The sequence below is a fragment of the Tachysurus vachellii genome, chromosome 1, assembly GCF_030014155.1.
Source record: "Tachysurus vachellii isolate PV-2020 chromosome 1, HZAU_Pvac_v1, whole genome shotgun sequence".
NCBI lineage: Eukaryota > Metazoa > Chordata > Actinopteri > Siluriformes > Bagridae > Tachysurus > Tachysurus vachellii.
Genome location: NC_083460.1, coordinates 27534178 through 27548237, shown reverse-complemented (window position 1 = coordinate 27548237; position 14060 = coordinate 27534178). Strand labels below are relative to the sequence as shown.

Sequence of the window (14060 nt, the reverse complement as noted above, 5' to 3'; positions counted from 1 at the left end):
ACGATTTTGAGATATGAGCTGGCTGTCAAATCATAAAACTGGTTATGCTACTTAGAATAGCATCTTCATATGTAAGCAAAGCTGCTAGTGTTGATAGCAGAAGTGTCCAACATTCCATACTTCATTTATTGGGAATCATTTGGGCATTTGAAGTGCACTTATTCTTGTAGAAGTTTTCAGTGTGAAAAACACTATTCACCATTTATCCTAAAAAACGAGAAATGCGATTTGGGACGAACCTATTATCATTGAACGATGACCTTTTTTTTACATTTACATTTACATTTACAGCATTTGGCAGACGCCCTTATCCAGAGCGACGTACATAAGTGCTTAAATCTCTAACATTGAATACATTAATGCTGGCTCACTAAGTTACATACTTAAGATACCATGAGTTTAAAACATTTGTTCAAAGTTACAATGAAAGTGCCAAAGGTGTGTTTTTTTTGTTTTTTTTTTAAATGCAAAAGATAATGAAAGAAGTGCTAGTTGAAGTGTTTCCTGAATAAGTAGGTCTTCAACCGCCGCTTGAAAATAGCCAGTGACTCAGCTGTCCGGACCTCTAGGGGAAGTTCGTTCCACCACCTTGGTGCCAGTACAGAGAAGAGTCTTGTAGTATACTTGCCTCTTACCCTGAGAGATGGTGGAACCAGTCGAGCAGTGCTGGTAGATCGGAGGGTGCGGGGTGCAGTGCGAGGAGTTATGAGGGCTTTGAGGTAAGAGGGAGCTGGTCCATTTTTGGCTTTGTAGGCCAGCATCAGTGTTTTGAATCTGATGCGTGCAGCTATCGGAAGCCAGTTTTTCATACATTGATTGGCTCTGATGCAGATATTTTTAAAATGCTTGGTTTGGTTACTTGGGTCTACATCTGGACAGACGTGCACCAGTTGACAACCCAGCAATAATAGATTAATATAATCAGAGAATAAAAAGAGAATCAGAAGTAGAGGCCGTAATTAGTGAAGTTGAACTGTACATTGTGTTGTGCACTGAACTGTGGAACAGGGAGCTTGTACAAAAACACCATTGCTGAGGTTGTGACGAGAAATAAAGGCAGGATTCTCTTGGCATGATGTTAGGAGTCTATCTTGAACCATCTAAAATAAATCCAGCATCAAAGTTTTTAATATCTTTAATAGTTTTTATTTTCCTATTGTTCCGTTCCTCCACAGCATTCACTTTTTAACTAATCAGAATACAGACCTGATCCAAAGACAATGAAAGACTGGACTTATAAACATCTTGATGTAACAGGATTAAACCTCCCTATTTTGATCTTCTGGACAACTATAAAAGAAAGTTCTTCTAAACCAGAATAAAATCAGAAGCTCAGACAGAGTATAATTATTTCTCTTCCTTTGGCTCTCCTTCCGGATGAGGTCATCGATCCTGTGATGGTTTGAAACAGGGCTGAATTTAAACTCACAGGACACATGACCCACGACTGACCCTAATTATTGGGTTCAGGTTTAGTGTTCTTCTCTTAAACAGAATAAAAGCCTATTTGTCTCAGGAGTGCACACACACACACACACACACACACACACATTCTCAAAGCGAACTGTGAAGAATGTTGAGGGCCTCCTAGTGCCTCTGAACTAATCCTCTCAGCATATCCCATCATGCATCACTTCAGCTCCCACCCCACTCGCTCCTCCGTTCCCGCTGGACAAGCTGTCACCCTGGCAACAGCACCCAGTTTCCACGGTGCCGGGTGTGAAGGGCTTGTGTGGATGCACAAAAAAAAAACACATAATGGAAACACACGCTCGCTTTGTCATACCTGAATCTTGACAGCGATGACCACAGAGTTGAGTTCCCGGTCCAGCTCCTTCAAAACAATCAGCTTCTTCAGTGTGAGGCTGCACAGCCTGGGAGAGAAGAGAGGAGAGGGAAGAGGAGGAGGGGAGGAGAAGAGGTTGCAAGGAACGAGAGAGAAGAGAGAGATACTCATTAGATGTTTTATTGCCACCTACCACCAACACCTGAGCCCCCGTCCTCCAAATACATTTTCTTTGAAACATTTTCCTTCATTTCCTGTAAAACATCCTGATATAAATACAGCCATTAAAGCAACCTGTGCCTGTGTGCTGTGATGCATCAAAACTACTGGTTTTATTATCATGCTTTGGATCTATATCTTAGAACTGATGAGGAGTCAAATAATTATTTAACTTATATAAATTATTTTTTTTTTTAAATAAAGGCACATCATTTCACCGTTAAAAACACAAAACAACTCGTAGGAATTAAAAAACAATAAATACATACACCAAAAAGACACCAAACATTCACACAACTCGAATATATGAATGAGGAGGTTGAGCTAATGTCATTAAATTATCATTCACAATAATGATGATAAATATTTATAACAATAATATCTCTTATTATCTGCCCTTTGACATCATGGTGTACAAATATGATTTTATAACATATTTACAAATATTTCACATTGCACAGATATTTTCATGCCAATTTCCTGCACCACCTAAAATTTCGCATCTAGCCAAACATGTAGAGATTTGATTGTACCGTTTGATTGTGACACCTACCAGTGTTGCACAACCTGGATTCCAGTAACAAAACATTCTGCACACATCACACACCTACACTCATGTCTCCACTCACACAGTAAACAATAGTGGCATTTGTACATGCCCTTCTTTCGCAACACAAATCCCACACAACACTCAACATTTGTCATGTTCTAACCACTATATTCCTGCTGAGACAGAGTATATGAGACAAATCTCTCAGGAGAAAGACACACCTCGGTATGATGATATCAGTGACTCAGCAGTTACTGTAGCGTTTGCACATGTGTTTTCGTGTCTGTGGTTAGTGAGCTGCAGATGCTTTTTCATTTCAAGGAGAGATGTCGGGGCAGCGTCTGTTGGGGGTGTGTTATTTGTCATGGTGAGTTTTTACCACTGTGCACTCATTTGCATTTGGTATTTGACGTGAGGCAGATGAGACAAAACTGCAAGCGGAAAAACCCACAATGGTGAAGTTTACATTGCACCACAGTGTGTTTGAGAGCGCTTAGGAAAAATTCATAGCGTACCTTGTAGCATAACGGTCATCAAGTGGTCAAATATCTTTCATTGTGATGAACCAAGTACATGACAAAGCAGAGCAAAAAAAAAACCTTTAGGAGAAATAAATAACTGCACAAAACAACTCAACGTCTCCAGTTTTCTATACCTGAAACAACTCAGCTTCTATAGCAGATACTCTGTTACAGCCAACCACATGTATTTATGTAAATGATTTCAGTAAAGACAGCACATCAAGTCAAAGACTAGCTGCAGTCTTACTGAGTTACTATAGAAGTTATAAACTAAGGATTTTTCTTTTTCATTTGCTCTTTCTGGCAGGTTCCTGAGGCATCTAGAGATGTACCAGCTCCAGTTGGTGTCCGTGTCATGAAGCATTCGGACATTCTAAGAGGAGACACCAATTCCATGTGGTCTTTGAGGACAACAACCTCCCAATCAATACACAATTGCTCAACTGTATATTCATAATCACACCCTCCAGTGTCACCCAAATGAGGATGAGGTTCACTTTTGAGTCTGGTTAACCTCAAGATGTGTTCCTCTTTGATCCAAGGGAGTTTTTCCTTGCCACAGTCGACTCAGTCACCTCAGGTTTGCTCATTGGAGATAAACACAAACACAAACACAATTAAATATAAGTCTAACATTAATCTTGAATTTTTTATTATATTAATCTTTGTATAATATGAAGCTTTTTGTATTATGTTTCTTATGTTCTGTAAAGCTGCTTTGAGACAATGTCCATTGTTAAAAGTGCTAAACAAATAAATTTGAATCGAAATGAATTGAATGATTAGGATCCCCGGTGGTCCAGCATCAGGGTCCTGTGCACGATCCTCAGTGCTCACTCTCAGTGTCAGTCCCAAGCCTGGATATAATGGTTGGGTTGCTTTAAATATGCGGATGACCTGATGTGAAAACCCAGAATGGGGAGCAGCTGAAGGACTACTCATCTTTCTTGAATGATGAGTGAAATTTCAACTAAAACATAATGTTTACAGAATAGAGAATATGTTTGTGCATCGGGACAAAGAAAGTCACAGGAGCAGTCAATGTTTATTTCAATAGATATTAAGCTTGTGGGAATGTTGAACACAGGAACACATTTACAGCGTTTACTCATCTTCAGATGACATGAGTTTATCCTGCTCAAAGTCACTGTTTTAAATTGTTTACAATTTTACAAGCAGATTCATTTTGATTGAATCTGCTTGTAAAATCTCTATTCTGGCACGAATAAAGTCACGCATGGACGTAAGGAATTCTACGTAGCTGCATCTTCACTACTTTAGTTGAACAGCTCTGATATAGTAGTCTGTGATGTGAAGGACTTCAATCATAAAGGTCCATAGCTATTTAAGAAGCGCTTCTACATTAGGAAAATTTCATTTACTGAGAGAAATAAGTGCAAGGTTGAAGTAATAAGGAAAAATAGAAAAGAAAATGAATAACACAGAAAGAGATGGGGGTTAAAATTTCAAGTTCAAAAGAGTTCACCACATTTAGACTGTAGAATGATCCAATCTAGACCGGACATCCATCCTCACATTCACACCTCAGTGGCTAACAACTGACAGAGTGTGAGTCTCTGATACAACATCACATCTCTCTCTCTCTCTCTCTCTCTCTCTCTCTCTCTCTCTTTCCATTCCTTTGTTTCTTTGTTCTCACTGATTCTGAATCCCATCAGAAGATGATGTCTCATCCATGCTAAAACAGCAGAAATTCAAAAATTAAATCCCTTCCTTCATCTAAAATTATAAAATGCATCTCTTACTATTAAATGACTACTGATCACCTGACAGGTAAGAGTTATTGTGTCATAAAATAACAGCCAATCATGTTCCAGTATGCAAATAGCAAACGTCATGCTTATAAGAACCACTTATATTCTAATATGCAAATATGGCATGCTATAAATATATAATTTATATATAATAATATTAGAATAATAATATATTATAGAAAGAACCAGTCATGTTCCAGTATGTAAATGCAACATAACACAAATATAAGAACCAATCATGTTCCAGTATGCAAAAAGAACCCAGAACATGTCAGTTAGGGGTGTTTTTGATTTGCATGCTAATAAAATATTGTTTTCTCGATAAAGTTAAATTATTGCTGATTCTGTACCAGTTTGCCTTTCTTGACTTTTTTGTACCACTTTGCATCATTTGCCTTTTTTGTACCACTGCATGACATGTGGAAAATTATACATCCAAAAGTAAAGCAAGATGAATAAGCCATTAGCCCATGAAGACTTGCAACCTAGAATTTGTGCATGTACTGGATATAAATCTTTATAAAAATGTCTGATTTTTATTCAACAGAAATATGTTCCCTATTTATTTTTGCAAATTTATTTTGTTACACTGGTTGAGCTACTTTATTTAATCTAGAAATACAGAATGGGGAGCAGCTGAAAGACAACAACAACTCTTTCTTGAATGATGAGTGATCTTTCAACTAAAACATAATGTCTACAGAATAGAGAATATGTTTGTGCATCGGGACAAAGAATGTCACAGGAGCAGTCAATTTTTATTTCAATAGATATTAAGCTTGTGTGAATGGTGAACACTTTTACAGCGTTTATTCATTTTTAGACATGATTTTATCCTGCTCAGAGTCACCATTTTAAATTGTTTACAATTTTACATATACAAAAATACAGTGGTAATGAGGTTAATTCACTTTAGAATAAATGCACAGCCACTCTTGTACAGAAAACCGACACACTGCTATTTCATACAGCAACAAACAGTACATACTTTAGTGCATTCATAACAAAAAAAGATCTATCTTCTTTTGTATATTGCTTATTCATCTGGGTGCTGTGTGCTTTCATGATGGAAAATTTCTCTGCAAGTTATCAAGCCGAACAATGGAAAGAGCTAAACATATTTTATCAAAATAGCCTGCATTCTTACTTATTCGTTCCAACACAGACGCCACCGATATTGTCTTATTGTCAGACAAATACAGTCATTGGATGAACATTCAGTGCGTTTATAATTAACAAAGACTCATTCACCCACAAAGTTGCAAGCATAAACTCACTGAACCCTAACATTAGACACACACAAAGACGAATAGTCACATGATAAATGTGGGCGAGAAAAACTGCATTCACTTGCACCAAAACATCTCTCCCAAACAGGACGGGCCATTGACGGAGCAACAGGGAGAAATGTTCACGCTAACTCAGCACAAAGCACGGCCACCTGACCGAAACTATTCACCGCTGGACTTTGAGAGGCCCGAAGTGGGCAGACCGAAGTGGAAAGAGTTGAAATCCGTGTGCCGGGAAACATGGGAAAAAATGCAAATGGTGTGCAGGAGAACTGTTCACACTCTGCAGATCCAGAGTCTTATGTAAGACACTGATTTCCCGCAAGTTAGAAGAAGCTACTGCTGGTGCCAGCTTTTAAAACAGTTTCTTACTAAGGACATGATCAGTCATTCTAGCACACATGCTTCTCATGGCTAAATCAAGAAAAGAGTGGACAATATAAAAATATCATATAATGCTACTTGAAAACATTTATTAATACCTGGTGTACATCTGGAAATTTAGTTTCACTCACAAGCTGCCGAACAAACAGTAGCGCTGCATTAAAAACATTTACAGAATGCTATTCAAAATGTGTGTCCAAGCTCAGGTTTTATTATCAGTCACAGTCACAGCGTGTGGGCAACTGTTGCTTGCAGATTATAAGAATTAGATCACTATTAATTAGCTTACTAGCAAACCTGGTTGCTGGTTTAGACAATATAATAGTTATCCTAATGTTAACTAGCATGCTAGCAAACTTAATGTGGTTACTGGTTTTAAATGGTAAATATAGATTAATAGTTAGCCTAACTAGCGCCTAACTAGCTTGCTCGGGAAAAATAAATAGGCTACTGGCTTTAATTGCAGAATCTTAAAATAATGGAAATAATGTTAGTTAGAGAATATGATAAATAGCATAATGTTAGCCTGCTAGCAAACAGAGGTACTGATTATAATGATAAAGTATAGCAGCATGAATTTAGCTAGCCTGCTGTCAAATATAGGTATTAGTTTAAATGACACAATATAATAGTTAGCCTAAACACACTACCTCCAATATTAGCTAGATGGGCTAGCTATGTTACTAGCAACATTAGTTTGATGCTGCTTTAAGTAGCTAAGTAGCTTAACTAATGTTGTTAAACAGATGCTTGACAATGAGAGTAACTTGTATATTGTTATTTTTTCCAGTTTTATGATATGTCCTTAGCATAGACAATAACGTGATATCTGTTTCCTATTTTATACACGCTGTCACAACATTTTTACAGTAATAATAAGCTTTATGTCCATCGTTTCTCTGGGATGCGCTGAAACATTTAAAGACGCACAACCCGCTGCCAGTGACCTCTGTCAATCGCCCACATTCAGGTCTTTCTCCTTCTGAAACCACTGAGGGGTCACCCACCATCTCATTCTCTCTCCTTCATCACATTTCTCACACACAAACAGCACTTAACTGCTAGCAACTCCTACGCTATACTGCCTAATTAGCCTGCCTTAGGAAACAGGTGCTCTGTTTCCCTCAGAGAAAAAAGAGATAGAAAGACATTTTTAAAAAAAAATAAAAATGCATATATCAAGTATAATGTGCTCTTTGGTGCTTTATTATGGCAAGTGAGAAAGGAAAGCTTGCAGATCCAGAACAGTGGGAAAAGTACAAGCCGACTCTCAAGTGTCGGTCACGACGTGATTTGAATCTCAATGAAAAGATGTGGCCTTGAAAAGCGTGCTCTAAAGGGAACGGTTCTGATTTACCTTGAAACATGAGGCTGGATTAAATCACAAAGAGGCGCAGCTGTCCCTGTCTGCAACTGTGCTGCAATTCATTTCATGCGTTATAGCCCTATCATTATTTTTCACTTAGATTCTCCTCTTGTTTTAAGTGTCAGATTAAATCTTCTACACATTCATCTTTGGGAAATTCATTATTGCTTATTAATTAAGTGTAATAGTATAGGACTGCAAAACAGTGTAATTTTAATGATTATGCCAACTCTTTAGTGCCAAGTGACTGCTGCTAATTTATACATTCTGAGCAAATATGCGGATTTAGTATATAAAGTAATATTCAAATCCATTGTATTTATTTCAATTTATTTGTATAGATCTTTTAACAATTCACATTATCTCAAAGCATATTTAAGTATTTATTGTCTTTTGCCAAAGAAGACTAAACACTAGGTTTGTGTAATATAAGAATGTAATTTCTCTCTACATGATATTACACTACAACGAATCCCAGTGAGGTTTACACCAAATCTATATATATATATATATATTTATATTTATATTATCAGACCTGCCAGCATTTTCCATAGGAATGACTAGAGCAAGTTATAACACAAAAATATATTTTTCTCTCCAACAAAACAGGAGATGAACCAACAATCAAAATGTAAACTTCCAGTAAAAACATCCAATATAATAATATTGACAGTATGTAATATATAATACACCACAAGGAAGCCCCGCCCCCTTCTCCCATTATACATGCTCTTAAGTCAACGTTATGCACAGAGCAGGGTTTAGTGTTAACTTTACCATAACAACATCGAGCATGTGAGCCCAGTCAGCAAGTTCAAGCTTTTTAATCATGCTGATTGTGTTTTTAATGAGTTTTCAAATTGTTTCCATCTCAGCAAAACCTTATCCAGGTGTGACTATTAAATGCACAGCAAGAAGAAGAGTTCTTGCCTCAGCACAATTGTTCAGTATTTTCATCTTCGTCTGACACAGGGGAAAAAAGATGCTCTGGTTGTTAAAAAGAACTTAAAAAGCAGACATTATCCAGAATTAAAGCAGCTATATAATATACTTTGATGACATTATAGGCCTGTGTCTGGGAACGACACAAGAAATCCGTAAATATTACACAGAATATTAAATGCTGAGGTTTATGCAAGTTACTTTGGCACCTTTTCAACCTCACAATTATGCCTCAACCAGTTTAAAGGATTAATTGTTTGCATTATTAAAGGATTATTTGTTTGCATGTAAACAGATATTTTGTGACCGAGAGAAAGTAACAGGCTGTGCGGTCTGGGTATGAAGGATGGTATTACTCTCTCCCCTTCTGCGTGCTCAGGTATGTGGAAGAGGGCAGATCATGCGTTCCACTGACTGAGGTCAACTGAGCAGCAGTTCAAAAAGATTTAGAAACCCAGAAGCTAGCGTGTTAGCCTTCACTGTCCCTGGTTAGAAAGTGCGTGGGAACTGACAAAGACTAAAACAGGGTAAAGATCAACAGAAAGAAACTGAGGAAATGCACAAAGCCAGTGTAGCTGGTAATTAAGTAAATATAAATGAAGCATTAATGTGAATGATAATATCACTAATATCTTTCTCATTTTCTATCCTTAAGACAATGAGACTTTCTTTTATAACATTACTGGTTACATGTTATTACAGTCACTGCTTTATAATGGTTTCCTTCAAACACTGCATGACTCAATGAAATAAAGACTTGAGAAATGATACTAGGATCATGGCATTTTGGTTTAAAAAGGACAAGTCCTGACTTTATCAGCAAATCTGAAATTGAATCCTTGTCAGGATCACTGCTGAGCTAAAAATCTGCGTTTTTAAACAACTGCACCTGCAGGGAGAAAAACATACTGTAATAAATTAACCGTTCATTCATGCTCAAGGAACATTTTTTATGCTTTGCTGTGCTAAATGTTTAAACAGATGTTCATACCTCCAGTCAGCAAACTGCTGACAACACAGCACAACAACGCCACTGTACTTCCTTAATAAACACACACACAGGCACTTACGAACACACACACATACACAGACACACACACACACAGACATACACGCACACACACATACATGCACGCACACACACATCCTGTAGACAGCCACAATGTTCATTTAAAGTTATCTATGTGCTTGTAATGCTTCTTCAAGGACTCTGAGAATAAAGTGCATGAATGAATGATGTCCTGCATACCCATTCACCAGGGGACACACTGAGAACATGCTGACGCATCTGAATACCCCCCCCCCCACACACACACACACACACACCAAGCAACACACACTCACAGATCTCTGAACTTCTGAAGTGCAAAAAATGAAGGGGCCGAGACTTCCAGTTCGCTACCCAGAGCACAAGATCTATTTATGAACGTGAAACAGGACAAGCAGACATTGACAACTGGTGGGGTGAAATTAACCCTGTTTAATTAATCACAGCAGTGCACCAAAACACAAATCTGTGTAACCCTATACTCAGAAAGTTACAGGCAATGACCATGGCACACATGTGCTTTTGGTACACACTGATTCACACACACACACACACACACACACACACACACACACACACACACACACACACACGCACACACCCACGCACACGCACACACACACACTGTATGCAGCTGCAGGTCATAAATTCTGCCCACTGCCCTGGTTACAAGCTAGCAAAATACGTGTTCTATAAATAATGAAGAAGTGCTCACAGCCTGCTCTCCTGCCCTCTTGCTGTCTTCAGAATACTCAGCAAAACAAGGTAACAAACAAACAAAGTATATCCACAAAAGCAGTTCAGCAGTTGCACGCATCACTTAATGAACGTAATACGGCTAACGCTAAACTAATATGCACTTCAACACATAAACACTTATCATTAAAAAAAGATTAACATTTATAGCAGTTATATGTCAGATAGCTTTTTTTCAGGTCTTGCCAGAAATTGAGTGCTCCGGTTTGCATCTCAATATTTCGCACCGCTACACTTAAAGAGCTCAATTAGTGGTTGAATGGAGCGAGTGAAGACGTGACCATCCTCGTCACCTGTTAATTCCCTTAATTCCATAACTCTGCATTCACAATAACTAGTAACCTCTAACTTAACGTTTGTCTATCTTGACTTCATACAACTTATAAAACATACAATATACAAAACATCAATACAGTACAATACAGGACTATGATTTTCTTCCAATTTTAGCACACAGTTAATGGGATGAATGAGTGCTAACTGAAGGCATAAACTAAAGTATTGAGAGGAATCTCGTACCTCGTACAAGAAGTCAGTAACTTGTTGATTTGTAACTGTCAGTGCATTTTCTCTCATAGTCTTCACGACAGCGGTTTATGTTTTTTGGTTTCTCTTTGTAGCATGACAAGCTGCCTTATTGACTGATTGATTAATTGATTGATTGATTGATTGATTGATCAATTTCAGCAGAGTGAAAAATGACAGGCGGTAAGGTAATGATTGTTTACAGCTCCTACAAAGTAAACGATAACAGGAACTAACTTACGAACTCATTCGTACCTTCCATAACATTAAATACAACTATAAGCAAATAAAAATTACCGTTCACCACGAATTGCTGTGGTGTCTCTTATTGACTCACTGTTAAGACCATTTAAACACTTCCTGAGCCGCTGTTATAGCTGCACATCAGGCCGCATCACAACACCCCTGCGCTCGATTCATTTAAAGTGGTGCACTGTGTTGTGTTCTGTTCCTTGCTTAAAAAGCATTAAGTAGCAAGATGGCAAGACCGCTGTCCTGTGCTTCCGTACAATCGCATAAACCAAACGTATCCCTGTAAAAATACAAAACATTGTCAACGAATTACAGCAAAAAAGTGACTGGAGGTCGTTCATTAAATCGTTCAATCAGCTGCCGACTTCCGGCAGCATGAGTGACAACGACCGTCAGCGACTAGATACGTATGTGTCCACTGACACGACAAAGCTGAGAAAACTAACTTTAAGTAAAATATATGGAGCGATTTGCTACAGTGGGAGTAAAGAGTGAAGTAGAGTGCACGTGATCCGTGGCAAAGAGCACACATTGCTTCTCCTTCACCTCCTATTACATGGTGCAGACATGCACTGCTGAATTTATATACAAACGCCAAATCACACTGTAGAATGTTTCGCTTCAGCCACAAGAACACTGATTTGGAATGCTAGTTGTGCCACCCACTGTTAAACATTATCGCTATGGCAACCAGTAGTTGGAAACACCTACTGATGACCACATACTACAGAGACAGAACACTTACAGCGATAAAACTGCTGTATGGGCGAACGTAGCATAACAGTCCAATCTTGGGTGCGGTATTGTGCGTGCCATACACTCACACTCCTTCCATGACTCAAAGGCATGCAGCATGTGAAAAGCATGTGGTTTGCAGTTTGCCGCGATGGTGCATCAGGCGGTGAAAAAGGAGAATACTAAAGACATGTGTTATGAAACACAACTCATCCTGGAACTATGAGCAATCCAAAGAATGATTAGACAGCTGCTTGGCTGGAGCAGAGATTTTGAAAATAATATCCATGCGCTTATCTAGAGTAGCGATAAACAAGTATGTTTACCAGTGGCAGCTGAGTGTGCGTCACTGCATATGCTGTCTGGGTAAGCTTTATGAAACTGCACGAGGAAAAAAAAAACCACAAACACGCATGGTACTTTTGTGCATTCTCGCTGTCTGCCTGAGGTGCAGCTTTCTCTCAGGGGTACAGCTTGAGTGTCTTAACCTTTGCCAAGCAAAAAGAAAAACAGAAACAACAGCAAAAGATGACATCATGAAATCTTATGCCTGTTAAAAAGTACAGTAACGACCTGCAACAGAGAGGAATTAACATGAAAATAAAAAAGATAGGGATGTCAGCGTGGTTCGGTTTTGATCTCATTGCATTTGGAGCTATTTTTCATCATAATCCATTTCCTACCATTGAGGGTTTTAGTGTTTCACCGAACGACTCTCTGTGTGTGTTATAACACAGGATCATGGTTATGTAATTCTCTAGTTGCTGCAAGTCTGTAATAACAGAAACTGCCTGAGAGAACACCAGCAGTCCCAGCCTGAAGTTACAACAGTCATATCATTTAACTAAACAACATTCATTATAAGCAAACTGCTAATGCTTAAAGATCAGTTCAAACGATTCAAAATAATGATCTGGGCTTATTTTTCTATTTCAGTCATGTTGTTAAATGTTTTAAAAAGGGATTTCAACTGGGTTCTTGAGATGATTACTAATTTTTAAAGGGTCTTTACTGGGAAACTTTATAAGAGAGAAATCTGCTGTTGCAGGGTTCTTAAGGTTTTTGTGTTCCCTCATCGTAGCTCGGATGGCACTTCATTAAAAAAAAGAAAAGAAAAGAAAAATATATGGCAACAGTTTGTGGACACCTGGCCATCACACCCATTTGTGCTTTTTGAATATCCCAGACCAGATTTAGTCACCCTTTGCTGTTATAATTGCCTCCAGTCTTTTGGAAACTAAGACTGGACGTAAGATATTGGATTGTGGTTGTGGGGATTTGTGATCTTTCATCCACAAGAGCATTAGTGAGGCCTGGAACTGATGTTTCATGAGGAGGTCTGATTTTCAGTTCATCCCAAAGGTGTTCAGTGGGGATGAAGTCAAGGCTCTTTGCATGACACTCAAGTTCTTCCACTCCAACTTTGACAAAGTATGACTTTGTGGAGCTCTGTCATGATTCAGCCCGGACTTTTTGACCATGTGCATTTGTTGTCGTTCCTCGTCACGTGTCTGCCCCGCCTTCGTCTTCTCCTCCCTGTCACCACACCTGCTCCTCATTGGGTCATCATTGTCTTTTATATTTAAGTGAGCATTCATTAGTTACGTGTACCACTCGTCATGTCTAGTCCCTGTTAAATGTCGTCATTTGTATTGTTTTAGTTATCGTCATTTTGTCTATGTCTTATTTATTTATTAAACCCCCTTCATTTGAAGCTATCCTGCGTACGGGTCTGTCTCCTTCCATCCCAGGTTGTGACAAGCTCACTCTGTGCATACTGGAACTGCACTTCCAGTGATTGTGTGCTTCCAACGTTGTGGCAACAGATTGGGAAAAAAGCCATAGCTGGGTGTGATGATCAGATAGCCATAAACATTTGACTTCCATAGTTTACATGCATTCACCAGAGGAA

General features: G+C 38.5%; 1 protein-coding gene across 1 annotated transcript in view; it reads right to left on the bottom strand.

Annotated features, from left to right (window-relative positions):
- Positions 1–14060, bottom strand: part of si:ch211-126j24.1 (phosphofurin acidic cluster sorting protein 2) — a 67780-nt gene that overhangs the window by 37230 nt on the left and 16490 nt on the right. The window contains exon 2 of the mRNA XM_060880879.1: positions 1787–1874. Coding sequence (XP_060736862.1) covers positions 1787–1874 — 88 coding nt within the window. The remainder of the gene's footprint in view (positions 1–1786; positions 1875–14060) is intronic.